The following is a 13,379-nucleotide window of genomic DNA, read 5'->3' as shown; positions in this document are numbered from 1 at the left end:
ATCCTATCGTTGACTCTCCTAACCTCCACCACCTGATCCCTTAAATCACTATCTACTAAAATGCCTACCCCATTCCTATACTTCGATCTACCAGAGAGCCAAAGCTTATATCCGTCTACCTCCTTAGCTTTAGGTCCTACCCATTTGGTCTCTTGGACACAAGTTATATTAATCTTCCTCCTCTTAAGGGTCTTAACTAGCTCTATGGACTTTCCCGTTAACGTCCCAATGTTCCAAGAACCTACTCTCAGTCTAGATGCTCCTTTAACCCACTTACTCCTCCTAACCCTCGTCCCCGTCCCCGTCCCTGAACGAGAACATGACCCTAGTCTACCATCAATATCCAAAGCCACGAAAACGCGTTTGAACTAATAAATTAGTCAAAGGTCTAAAGTCAGCAAATGTAGCTACAAATGTATGAACAAAGCATAGATATGAGAACCGGAGGTACCAACTCCAGTCGAAATGAACCTGATCGCCGCCGGAAAATACTGTTCACGTCGGAGTACTGTTCATGTCGGAGTACTGTTCACGCGGAGTACTGTTCACGTCGGAGTACTGTTTTCGCGGAGTACTGTTCACGTCGGGGGTACTGTTCACAGTGAAAAAATCGGAAAAGCTGCCGGAAAAATTCGCCGGCGACTGAGCAGCGGCTATCCGGCAGATAAAAAGGGAAAAAAGTAGAAGAGAAGAAGAAGAGGAGAAGAAAAAGGAAAAAGCGAAAGCAAAGTAAATGTAGCCGGAAAAGTCGCCGGCGTTACCTGGTCGCCGGTATTACCTGAATGTGATAGTGGCCGGAAAAGGATCTGAAATATCAGATATCAGATCTAATCTGATCTAAATCTCAGATCTGAATGGTGAAGGGAAGAGGAGAGAGAGAGGAGAGAGAGGAGAGAGAAAGTTAGAGAGAGGAGAGAGAAAGTTAGAGAGAGGAGAGAGATGGTCTCTGACCTGCATTTGATAAACATTATACAATATTGATAAAAAATTTATATAGTTTGAATTTGAAAAGGCAATAAGTGTCACACAAGTTAAAAATAAAGAGTATTACAGTATAGATGTATGTTTGATTGAGTGAAAAATAATCTTTTTTATTTATGACATGGGAACCGCAACCTCTACCCTTCGTGTGCGCACAGAGTAAACCCAACTCCTGTGTAATAACTCGCAAACCACACAGGAGAGATAACCCGCACTAGGCAAGCCCCGTGCGATGAGCTTGACCTAGAAGGCAAATTCCCTGCTGTCGTAAGCAAGGAGTTTCAAACCTGAGACCTCCATTATGAAACTCCCATGCTCAACCAACTTGAGGACCGCTTATTGTAGGATAATTTGTTTGATTCCGTTGTGGAGGAAGTTACTTAAGTTTGATGTGCTAAAGTGTATACTGTAAGTTTTTTATACCGTCAAGAAAAGCTAGCTCCTTATAACAAGTTTAATATGATAATTTAAACGTATAAAGTAATAACTTGTTATAAATAGTTAATAAAATTGATGGTCTAAATTAAATTTCTTTACATTATTTGTGTTTTTTTATCATAACTTAATCATAAAGGTTTAATCCAACAAGCATATTTGTTATTCAAAGCTAATATTGATGGCACTATGAGAACATAATGTTGTTTTTAGATTGATTTTGAAAAGTATTTTTGAGAAAGTCATGATTGTTGGAAATATTAACAATATTAATTAGTAAAAACGAAGAAAAATATATAATCAACTCCTCGGATGAAATGCGTCTATGCCACTGTCTTAAAAGTGATTTTCGGAACGACAGTGATGCAAATCGTTTAGCTCGATCGCTCCTCAAGGTTCCACAACACTTCCAAACATTGGAGTTTGCATAAATACAATTGCCCAAAAGGAGAAGGAGAAGAAGAAAAAAATTTACTTTGTCTTTGTTTTTTGTTTTTTTTTTGGCTTTGTCCAAAGATGATCCCGTAAGATCATATATATAGCAAAATAATTAGCTTTGTCTACAAACATTTTTGGAAGGCCATAAAGACAATTGTAATGAAGGCCGTAAAGGCAGTTGCCCATAAAGACAAATTAAAGCATTTTTCTTCATTATAAAGGCTACCATTAAGGTTCATAAAACATATAATCAATTCTGCTTTTGATAAAAAATAATAGTAGATATTATAGAAATTTCAAAGATGATTCTTATTTTTTATTTGCGATATTAATGATATAAGTATATATTTTACAATGATAATTCCTTTTTCAAAAGTATAATCTGAAAGGAAGCTTACGTGCTTCAATATTAATATTGTTACAGAAACTCCGATAAAATGGAGACTATAAAATTTGTTTATTCAAAAGTTATCGGCTTAATGCATATGCGGTCTCTGAATTTATCTTTTTTTTTTCTTTTCATTTTGGCACCTCAACTAAGTGTTGTTCCTATTGAACTCCTGAACTCGTCCTCAAGTGCGTCTATCTCCATTCCATAATAAGTGGTATTTTAGGCTTTTGATTTTGTTTCAAAATAAGTGGTGTTTTAGGATTTTAAAAAGAAATTGATCTTGTCCTTCTAAACTTACCCTTATTTATAATCAAGAATCATTAAGTACTTTTTTTGTTCCTAGGCATTAATTAGGAGTATGTTAGTAAAAACACTCATAATTTTCTAAAAATGAGTAATTTCTTAAGAAATGTGCATAAAACTTATGGACGGAGGGAGTAAATTACAATTATTCTTATATCAATATAATAAAGAAAATACATTTCGAAATGTTAATCAAACTTAACTTGAATCTCGAAAAATAAAAAGCACTACCTCATAAATTGGGATAAGAGTAGTATTTACCTTAATTAGTCGGGGAGCTTTTCATCATGTATAAATGAAAAATAAAAGGATAGTGAGGGGACTAGTGAAAAAAAGTTTTCCGCGTGTAAATATACCCTTATCTCCAGTTACCACAAGTCACATGGAGTAATTGTCTCAGTAAGTCTACCATGTTCGTCTTCTGTTATTCCAGTTCCTGACCTACTGTAGTTGATACAACATATTAAACGACAATTAATAATCCAAGGCAGTCAAAGATTTAAAAAGATTATCTTTCTAGGGCCTTCCATTAGATGGAGAGTTTTGCTTCTTTCCAACGACCAAAGTCGATCTTACAATATGGCCAATGAGGAGAAACATCTCCGATCCAATTTACCTGTTATTGTCATGTCTATTTTTCGCATACATTCTCAAGTGAATATTCGCATTAGTTAACCACATTAATATAACTATCTGTCCCAAAATATTTATCCATTTATAAAATTAAAATAGGATTAAATTAAATTAAAATAGAATTAATTAAATTTTTCTTATTTGCCCTTAACATTAATTATTTTTTAAAGTAATCAATATTAGTCAGAGTGCAATTAATTGGAGAAAAATAAAGGTAATATAATAAAAATACACTTTTATTTATGAGTCTTAAATGGCGTGCAAAAGAGAAAGTGGGCAAATAGTCCCTCCATTCCATAATAAGTGATATTTTAGACTTTTCATTTTATTTCAAAATAAGTGGTGTTTTAGGATTTCAAGAAGAAATTGATCTGTTCTTTTATACTTACTCTTATTTATAATAATCAAGAATCATTAAGTAATTTTTTTTCTAGGCATTAATTAGGGGTATGTTCGTAAAAGCACACATAATTTTCTAGGAGTGAGGTATTTCTTAAGAGGTATGCATAAGCTAAAAACACCACTTATTATGAAACGGAGAAAGTAATATGGGACGGAGGGCGCAACTAAGAAGATAAATTTATTTATTCTTTTTCATTTCATGCTAATGTGTCTTTCATCACTTTAATCTCTATTCACATTTATTATAAGAATAAAAGTGAAAAATAATTAATTTTATCTTGAAATTCTTTTATATTGACAAATATTTTCAAACTAACTATTTTTAATAACTATGACAAGTAAAATGCATGAGAGGGAGTATATCTTTAGTTTTTAAACTTCTTTTAAAATAGCTGTTTGATATCAAATTAAATATTATTTTGAACTAATTATTTTTAATAATCATGACAAGTAAAGCTTTAGTTTTTAAACTTTTTTCAAAATAGCTGTTTGACATCAAATTAAATACTTAAAGTTCAAAGGGAGACAGGAGTGACTTTTTCTATTTAAAAACAAAAATTCATGGTGCGATTGTAAGGTACAAGAATCATATACCAATATGTTAATGAAGAACACTTGTTTTTAGCCTCCTTACAACGTGTACACTACGCCGTACATCTCTGCTATACAATTTTAAACGAGATACTGTAGAATGATCTGACTACCCAGCAGCTCTCTTACGCTTCTTTAGTTCTGTGAAGAGAGTTCCTTGCACTATTAACTTGCTGGTGAAGTAACGTACTCCCAAGTTTGACAGAATGATAGTTTACACTTAATACTGCTCGCCCTGTATATACGCAGTCTCTACATGCCCCTGTTACAACAATAAAAAAGAATTGTTACATACGCTTCTGCGATATGGGAACATTTTAATGAGTTGAGTTTAATACTTTATTTTCTCTTAAAAAATCAGATGTCACGTCATTGAATTGTAGTCACATATATCATTAGGCCTGGGTGACCTTTTGATTAGAGCAGCAAAAACTAAATGATTTTTGTGATTATAAAAATAAAATAAAATAGGAATTGGCTTTTTGAGTAGGGCTAGTAGTTCAAGACTCCCTTATCTTTTGTTCAGTGTACATTTAAACTATATTTCATTCTAATTACCCCCTTAATTGAACGTGGTAATTTGACAGCATTCATGTCACGATCCGAAGTTTCTTAAGCCGTGATGGGCACCTATACCTCACTCCGATAAGCGAATATTTCTAGTTTTATCTAATTTTCATTAATTACTAGCATAAATTAAGCATGTAAATAAAACATTTATAAGTCATAAAGGCATCTCAATGGACAGAAGTAATCAACTCCCTCAAAATTGTGAGGAAAGTACTCCTTTCATTTTTTTAATTAGTCCAGTATATTACAATATAAATTTCTCTTTTACTTTTTTGTTTTAGCCAATCAAGATAGATTTATTTATTTTCTTTAATTTATCTTTCATTAAGTAATTATATTGGAGTATTACTACTCCAATAGTTAAATTTGAATTTTCAGTGCATAATTAATGCAAACAACTTAATAGATAAACACTACTCATTCTGTTTCAATTTGTTTGAACTTATTTCCTTTTTAGTCCGTGCTAAAATAAATGACTTCTTTCCTAATTTGGAAACAAATTCACTTTATAAATGATTTACAGCCACACAAATTTTCAAGGCTTATTTTGAACCACAAGTTTCAAAAGTCTTCTCTCTTTCTTAAATATCATGCCCAATCAAATGGATTCATATAAATTAAAACGGAGGAAGTATTATATAATATTTTAATGGACGTGCAAAATTAATGCTGGGCTCGTAAAACAACGAAGAGAGTGGTACTCTCCTCTTTTTTTCCCCTCTTATCGAAAGTAGTTTTAATTCTCTGACTTCCTGGCTCACTTTGAGTAAAAAATTATGTCAGCAAATGTTGTGGTCACACTCACACTTTCTTTTTTCATTATACGTCTTTTAGGGGTCGTTTGGTGCATGGTATAAGCTGGGATATTCCAGCATTAATTTTTTTGTATCATGTTTGGTAGATGGTATAAATTTATCTTGGGATAAATTTATACTTTATATCAAACAAAATGTAAAATGCATTCCATGGTATAGTATAAGCTGAGATATACCTTCTTTACCACTTATTCTGAGACTATTTTATATCATCTAGGAGATGATATTAATCCCGGAATAATTTTGGCCATGCACCAAACGACCACTAGTATTTTAAATTGGATTGTACGCATACTTTTTCTGTGACAAGAAGAATCCGAGTATCAACGTTTTGAATACTCAACTTATTGAAATTTAAATGCTAATTAGGCGGCGATGAAGGCCAAATGAGGCGAATAATATGAAAATATCACTGTCTTTCGCTTTTTTCATTCTTCGCTTTCCTATTGACAATTTTCCTTTGAGTTTAATTTGTATATTGTTATTGTAGAAAAATAATGTAAAATGGATAATAGCATTTCAGCTCCTTAACTATTGAAAAATTTCACAACAATCTCTTAACCAACCTCAAGGAAAAATATATATGTATACATTATTGGATAAAAATAAGGTATATCAGTCGTTTATAATTTGTCAGCAGATAATTATTCTCGAACGGGACAGTTCAGGATGTAAAATATCACTATGTGATAAAAAAAATCAATTAAAAAAGATCCCATTCATAGTGTTTGGGGACGAAAGTTTGATTGAGGATTAGAGAGAAGAGGTGGAAGAGAGGGCTCGGGATGGATTTAGGAGTCGTTATACAAGTCGTATGTGGTGAGAGTGGCACGTACGGTGACCAGGGGGTTCGCGTCTATACGTGTAACATGGTGCTTAGGTTTTTGTTCATCATAATATGTAATTAAGCGTATGTAATATTGAATTAATAACAATGTGTATTTTTAGTTCTATTTTGCATGAAATGTGTTACATGTAGACTATTTTTAGCATTATTTACACTCAAATATTGAGCAACGTTGTAATCTTATACATAGGCAATCAAATAGTGTCGTAATTGGTGATACAGGAAAAAAGGATTAAAAGTGCACCACTTTATTTAGTTGATATTTAAATATAATTAGCTAGTCAATTATTATAAGAATTAAAATCAAAATTTATTCCTATTATATCACGTAAAAAACTTAAAAGCATTTTCTTCCCGTTAATTAACCTTATGAGATAGTGTCAGAGGTCCAAGATGAAACGAAAGAAACTTGTCATGGACAAAAGAAAGTGGGGAAGTTCCCTTCAAAGTATATAAGACCACCGCCCTCATCCACCATTTACAAATACCATCTCTCTTTAACACCAGCCTTCCTACAGTCCTCTCTTTCGACTCATTGGCTAAACAAACAACGAGGCACCATCTCAATTTTCATCTCTTTGGAACCATACACACTATGAATAGCATCAGTGAAGACTTTAACCCCACCAACCAGGAAGAAAAAGCAAGTAAGAATACCTCAACTAGCAACAAGAAAGGTAAAGGTAAAGGAGGACCTGATAACAACAAATTCAGGTTTCGAGGAGTTAGACAACGCAGTTGGGGAAAGTGGGTGGCCGAGATCCGCGAGCCGCGTAAACGAACACGTCGTTGGCTAGGCACATTTTCCACTGCTGAAGACGCTGCTCGAGCCTATGATCGAGCCGCTATTGTACTCTATGGTTCAAGGGCTCAACTCAATCTCCAACCAAACACTAACTCATCCTCTTCTTCTTCGCCGTCTAATTCTAAACGCTCGAGTTCATCCTCTAGTGCACAAACTCTTCGTCCTTTACTTCCTAAACCTTCCGGATTCGATCTTTCTTTCTCTTCTACTATAGCTCCAGTTTCTGCGTCCGCAAATGCATTGGCTGCAGGTGGTTACGTACCATACGGATTTTATAATCCTGCCGTACAATATGCTGACATGTCCCAAGATCCTCACGAGCAGTTAATTCTTCAACAGGAACAGAAACAATACGGACCTTGTGATGGATATCTCGAGGGTAAGACCACTAAAGCAACTGGGGCGGTTTATTCTGATTCAAACCCTAACCCTAGACATCATTTTCAACAAGAATATCAGAATCAACAATATCAGCAAGAGAATTGTTTGTATGATGAGATAAACACTTTAGTTGGGTCAGAGGGTCCATCTTTGTCTCTATGTTCGACTCAAATGGTGGCTGTTGCACCGGTTGTTTCCGATTCGGTGGCGGTAGTGGGAGATCCAGGATCTCTGGTTTTGTGGCCTACTGGTGATTATAATTACCCACCAGTTGATATTTGGGATTATGGAAATGATCCATTCCTGTTTGATTTTTGAATGAAGAGGATTAGTAAGACTTATTTCTTGTTTCAAATTACATGCAAGAACATTGAAGCAGTAGTGTTATTCTGGTCAATTATCCTAAATTTGAACTCTTTAGTTTCTTGCGGAAGGAAATATTAGGAAGTCGGGAATAGCATTAATTCAAGCGGTTGCATGTTACTGAATCTGAGGCACAAGAAGGATTTTCTACGGCTTTAAATTAGTTGAGATATGAGAAAACATTAAAAAGAAAAATCATTTTGCATACTGCTTCATGTTAATTATGTGATGCACATTTTCTCCTCTCTTCTTTCACTTAATTAGTAAGCTTTTGTTTTTATGATTAATTTTCTTTATTTATGGCTTTTGCGTGTCGTCTAAAATTGTTTGACGTTCCACAGTTGTTGCTCGAAATAAGCTTTCATTTTTAGTATATTGTTGATTATATGTAGCTTGGTAATAGTATGGTTTGGTGAATGAAACGAAAAATGTGTTGATGAAATAATTATGTATGCATTCCCAATTCATGAATCTGGCATTTATTTTCACTTTTTAACTCCCAGTTCAGTTCAGCAGTAGAAATCGAGAACTCAAGTAGTAGTTCAACGAAATTCTAATAAGCCAGGTTTAGTAGGAGCTAGTTAAATATACAAAGATTTGATCAGTGAAATTACCTCAGCAGATCTTAAAAATTTTCAATTTAGCCTTTTTAGAGAATTTGAAAGAATCTTATAGTTTTCATGTAACAATTATATTTGAATCCACATAGACAAACAAAATAAGAATATACCAACTAAGAGCATCCAAAGCCTTAACCACTTGCTAGGAAAGGTGTTTCGGCCATTGAACCTCTAGGCAGCACCACAAGTCCATCTCTCTAGTTACAAAATATTTGTATCTAAGTGTTTTCCAGTGAAATGAGATTTAACTTAAAATCAGTTAGAGATTTGTTTTTATAGGATTTAAAGACAAGTGAGATATATCCAACCTTGAAAAATCTTTTTATGTAACGACCTGTTGATCGTTATAGCGCTGTTGACCCATTTACCCCCGTTGACTCTTTCCCGAGCCCTAGTAGTACGATTTTGACATGCGGGGATGGGTGGTATAGTCCTTGATGTGATCGGGCGGAATTTATGATGACTTATGTGAAATAGAGCCTTAAAGTGAAAAACATTTGACCAATAGTTGAATTTTGAGTAAACAGACCTTTTTTTGAAATTCGTCGATTCCGAGAGGTCCGAATGGTCGATTATGACTTGATGGGATGTTCAGTTAGGTTCACTCATTTATTTTCTTTAAGCATGAATCCATGATAGAAAATCTATAGATTTAAGAAGGAAGATGGGTTTTTATGTTTACTTCATTATTTGAGTTTTAGTCTTTGTAAATGAGATTCATTAGTGGATTTGACTAATCTAAGAATGAAATTTGATGAATTGGTGATTAATAGGCTTGCATCTTCCATTTATGTTGATGAATTGAAAGTTTGCAAGTTTGAGTTTATATCCAAATTGGGGGTTTTGACTTGAATGATGAAATTGACCTAATTTTGAGTTAATTTAGCATTTGAAAAGTATAATTGAACCTCTAGAATGTTGGGTTGCCGATTTCACCTTTGAAATACCTGTTTTGCCCTTATGGGCTCCTTTTCCCTCTTTTTCCATAGTTGATTTTGATTCGAAAGATAGTATAGCAATATGGGTATCGTTGTTTCTTATTTCTAACTTAGAATTCGATAATGGATAGACTTTGAGGCTCTTCGGAAAGGCAAGGTGAAGGTTTTATTGTTTGTGGCTCCCGCTCACAGGTAGGTTACGACTTACTTTATAGTTAGACTTCGATTAGCGAAGCATATGTAGAGTTAGTGATTGTCAGAGAAAGCATGTCACGACTTCGGGTATGAAGTCAGGATGGATTACCTAGGTTGGTACTGTTGTTTGATTGTGGGCTTGTTGACTTATTGTGATCTATTGGCTTATTGTCATATGTGCGATATTAGACTTGATACTTAGTCACCTTATCGTGATTGTGAAACTGCTATTGTTGCACCTCGCACTTTCGGAGCATGAGTATGCCACGTACTTCACCGTATTAATGGAGTATATCGGAGACGTCCCATGAAGTTTTGGAAGGTATAAGCCACGGGAAGTACGTAATAATGAAGTAAAGGATGAATTACGATCTCGTAAGTCGTAACCGGGAAGGACAACCTTGAAACCAAAGGACATGACCATTATCAAGTATGATTAATGATAGATATCATGTATGAAGAGTTTCGGAAGATTCCGGGCCAAGAAAATTGAAGAAATTAAGTTTGTCGAATATTTGGAAAAAAGTAGGCAGAATTTTGGATAGAATTTTGGGTAAAATTTGGAGGGGTATATCTCCAGGTATATTAGGAGTTTTAAGGTGTTTAAAAAGCCTAAAATGAAGTTCGTCGAGTCTAGTTTCCAACGCAACAAACCGCTCATCAAAAGGACATCGGAGTAGGGAGTTATGGCCATTTTAAGATGACCCATCCAAGCTGCAAAATGGCTTTCGCGGGTCCCACTTGGGAAAGTCGGTGGAACCGACTTATGAGGGGTATAAAAACACCATCAACCCTATTTTTCCAGCATTTTACACACCCATGAGTTCTAGAAATCTTCTAACACATCCCCTAAACATTTATAGCCCATTAAATCAAGAATTTAGCAAGATTACACCAAACTAGTCCATGAAAGGTGATTATTCTTGCTTCTACTTGAAGTTGTGGTGAGTTTGGTCTTGAAGAAAGTTGGTATGGCTAAAGTTCTTCAAGTATAAGGTATGTTCTTCATCCTACCTCTTATGATGAGTTGATTTGAAGGTTTAGCAAGTCTTAAAAGTGAAAATAGTTATGGAGGAAAGGTCATGAAGTGTTGTGTTGTACACTACAACATGAGGCATGTGTTGCTAAAAAATAAGTTGTAGCTAAATATGAAAATTTTCGTGGCTAAACACTTTAGCCACAATATTGTTTTCCGTAGCATTCGTAGCAAAATGTAGCGTAGCTAAAAGTTAGCTACAAACTTTACATGGTTCGTGGCTAAGGACTTACACTTATTGCTACGAATTTTTTTTGTGTTGTAGCTGCGATGATAGAAAATTTTTTGCCACGAAAAATATACTTATAGCAAGTGATTTTATTCTTTTGCCACGATGAATAAAAGTTGTAGCTATCTTCATATTGTAGCCACTAGATGTTGTGTTGTAGCAAAAGATTTAATTTGTTTGCCACGCAAACTCAAATTTTATGGTTGTTTCTATAGCTTAGTCTCGTGGCAATAGTACTCATATTTAGTTACGAATTAAAAAATTCATAGCTATGAATCAAAGTATTTGCCACAAATTTTCTCATATTGTAGCTAAGAATTCACACTTTTAGCCATGAAATAAATAGCATTATAGCTAAAATAATCTTCATTTGCTACGGAAAGTAAAAAATTACAGTCATATTCTTCATATGTGGTAATTGCGACAATATGTCTAGCTACGAATTCGAAAACTCATAGCTAAAATTCCTTACTTTTCTGTCACGATGAATAAAATTGTAGCAAAAGATTTTCTTTGTTTGCTATGGAAATAAAAATGTGTATCCATGTTCTCATTCGTGTGGCAAATATATGTATTTTTAGTATGAATTCAAAAATATCATAGCTATTAATTGAAAATTTTGCCACGAAATGTTAGCCTTATAATGTAAATGAGAATTCATTTTCGGCATGAAATTTATAGACAATCGTAGCAGAATATTTTCAATTGTATAATAAATACAACATTAAGAAAAAACGTAATATTGAACAATATCATTCAAAATAGTGAAACATCACTTTTTAAACTATCAATATACTTTTACAGGAGTAATAATAACTATTCATGTCTCCATTGATTTTGATGCTTCTGTCACTCCTCCAAAAGCTGCAATAACAATTAAAAAAAAAATAAGAAAATGATACAATAAATTATTCGTTGAAAAAATTAAACTTTATTAATATGATATTTTTTAGAGATCATATATTTACTGAATTAGTAATATAAAAAGATATAAATAAGCTACTTACAATTAGATTTGCATCATTTAATTGTCGACCTTGAGTTGCAACCATCATTCGAATTTTTTCTTCCCATCATTTACTCAAATCCGCTATCTTATTTCCTTTTCTTTCTTTATTTCTTCACCACCACCACCGGTAATACACTTTCGGCCGGCCAGATCTCTCTCTCTCTGTCCTCTGTTCTCTCTTTTCTTTCCTTCTTCCTTTTTTGTTTTTTTCCTCTTTTCCTCTATCTTCTACCCTGCGACCGGAAATCCTCCACCAGTAGGTTTTCGGGCAGTTTCTGCACAGGTACTCGAGTTTTCCGGCAGTTCCTGTCGGTGAACAGTGATTCCGGCCAGTGAACAGTATTTTCCGGCAGAGAACAACATTTCCGGCGGCGAACAGAGATTTCTTGGTGGTGAACAGGTTTTATTTACTTGGAGTTGGTACCTCCAATAGCCCATTTCTTGTCTTTTAGCCTTATAAATTTTGCCTGCTCCGCCTATTTCACCGCTTATAGACTATTGCTAACTTGTGCTTTAGTATTGATCCTTCGTTTGTCTTAGATTAACCTTTCACTAGCGTATATTTGCTTTACTGGCTTTGGTAAGGGATGGTAGACTAGGGTCATATTCTCAGTTGGGATCGGGGGCCAAGGTTTGGGAGGCTAAGGGGGCTGAGGGAGCTTCTAGGTTGAGAGTAGGGTCTTGGAATATTAGGACTTTATCGGTAAAGTCCATAGAGTTAGTTAAGATTCTTAAGAAGAGGAGGATTAATATAGCTTGCGTCCAAGAGACTAAATGGGTAGGACCTAAAGCTAAGGAGGTGGACGGGTACAAGCTTTGGTTCTCGGGCAAGTCGAGGTATAGTAATGGGGTAGAGATCTTAGTAGATAGTGAGCTTAGAGATCAGGTGGTAGAGGTTAGGAGGATCAATGACAGAATGATGGCGATTAAGTTAGTCGTTGGAGGGTTCACCTTGAACATTATTAATGCCTACGCGCCACAAGTGAGTTTGGACGAGAAGGTAAAAAGGTGCTTTTGGGAGGACTTGGACGAAGTGGTGGTAAGTATACCACCTACTGAGAAGTTATTCATAGGAGGAGATTTCAATGGGCATATTGGGTTTGTTTTGAGGGGTTATGACGAGGTGCATGAAGGATTTGGGTTCGGGGACAGGAATGGTGGAGGAGTCTCACTCCTAGATTTCGCAAAAACTTTTGGATTGGTGGTAGCCAACTCGAGTTTTCCGAAGAAGGAGGATCACTTGGTAACCTTCTGTAGCTCGGTGGCTGCGATGCAAATAGACTTTTTTCTTTTTTGAAAAGATGATAAAGGCCTCTGTAAGGACTGCAAGGTCATACCGAGTGAGAATCTTACGACCTAACATAAGTTATTGGTGATGGATTTGGAGATAAGAAGGA

General features: G+C 34.8%; 1 protein-coding gene across 1 annotated transcript; it reads left to right on the top strand.

Moving 5' to 3' along the window:
• The first annotated feature begins 6,840 nt into the window (after window positions 1-6,840).
• On the top strand, window positions 6,841-8,308 carry LOC132603229 (ethylene-responsive transcription factor ABI4-like). Its single transcript, XM_060316219.1, has one exon. The coding sequence runs from the start codon at window positions 7,002-7,004 to the stop codon at window positions 7,908-7,910; it is 909 nt and encodes a 302-aa protein (XP_060172202.1). The 5' UTR covers window positions 6,841-7,001; the 3' UTR covers window positions 7,911-8,308.
• The last annotated feature ends 5,071 nt before the right edge of the window (window positions 8,309-13,379 follow it).

The sequence above is a fragment of the Lycium barbarum genome, chromosome 1, assembly GCF_019175385.1.
Source record: "Lycium barbarum isolate Lr01 chromosome 1, ASM1917538v2, whole genome shotgun sequence".
NCBI lineage: Eukaryota > Viridiplantae > Streptophyta > Magnoliopsida > Solanales > Solanaceae > Lycium > Lycium barbarum.
Note: the sequence above shows the minus strand (reverse complement) of the source record. Positions and strands in the feature narration are given on the sequence as shown.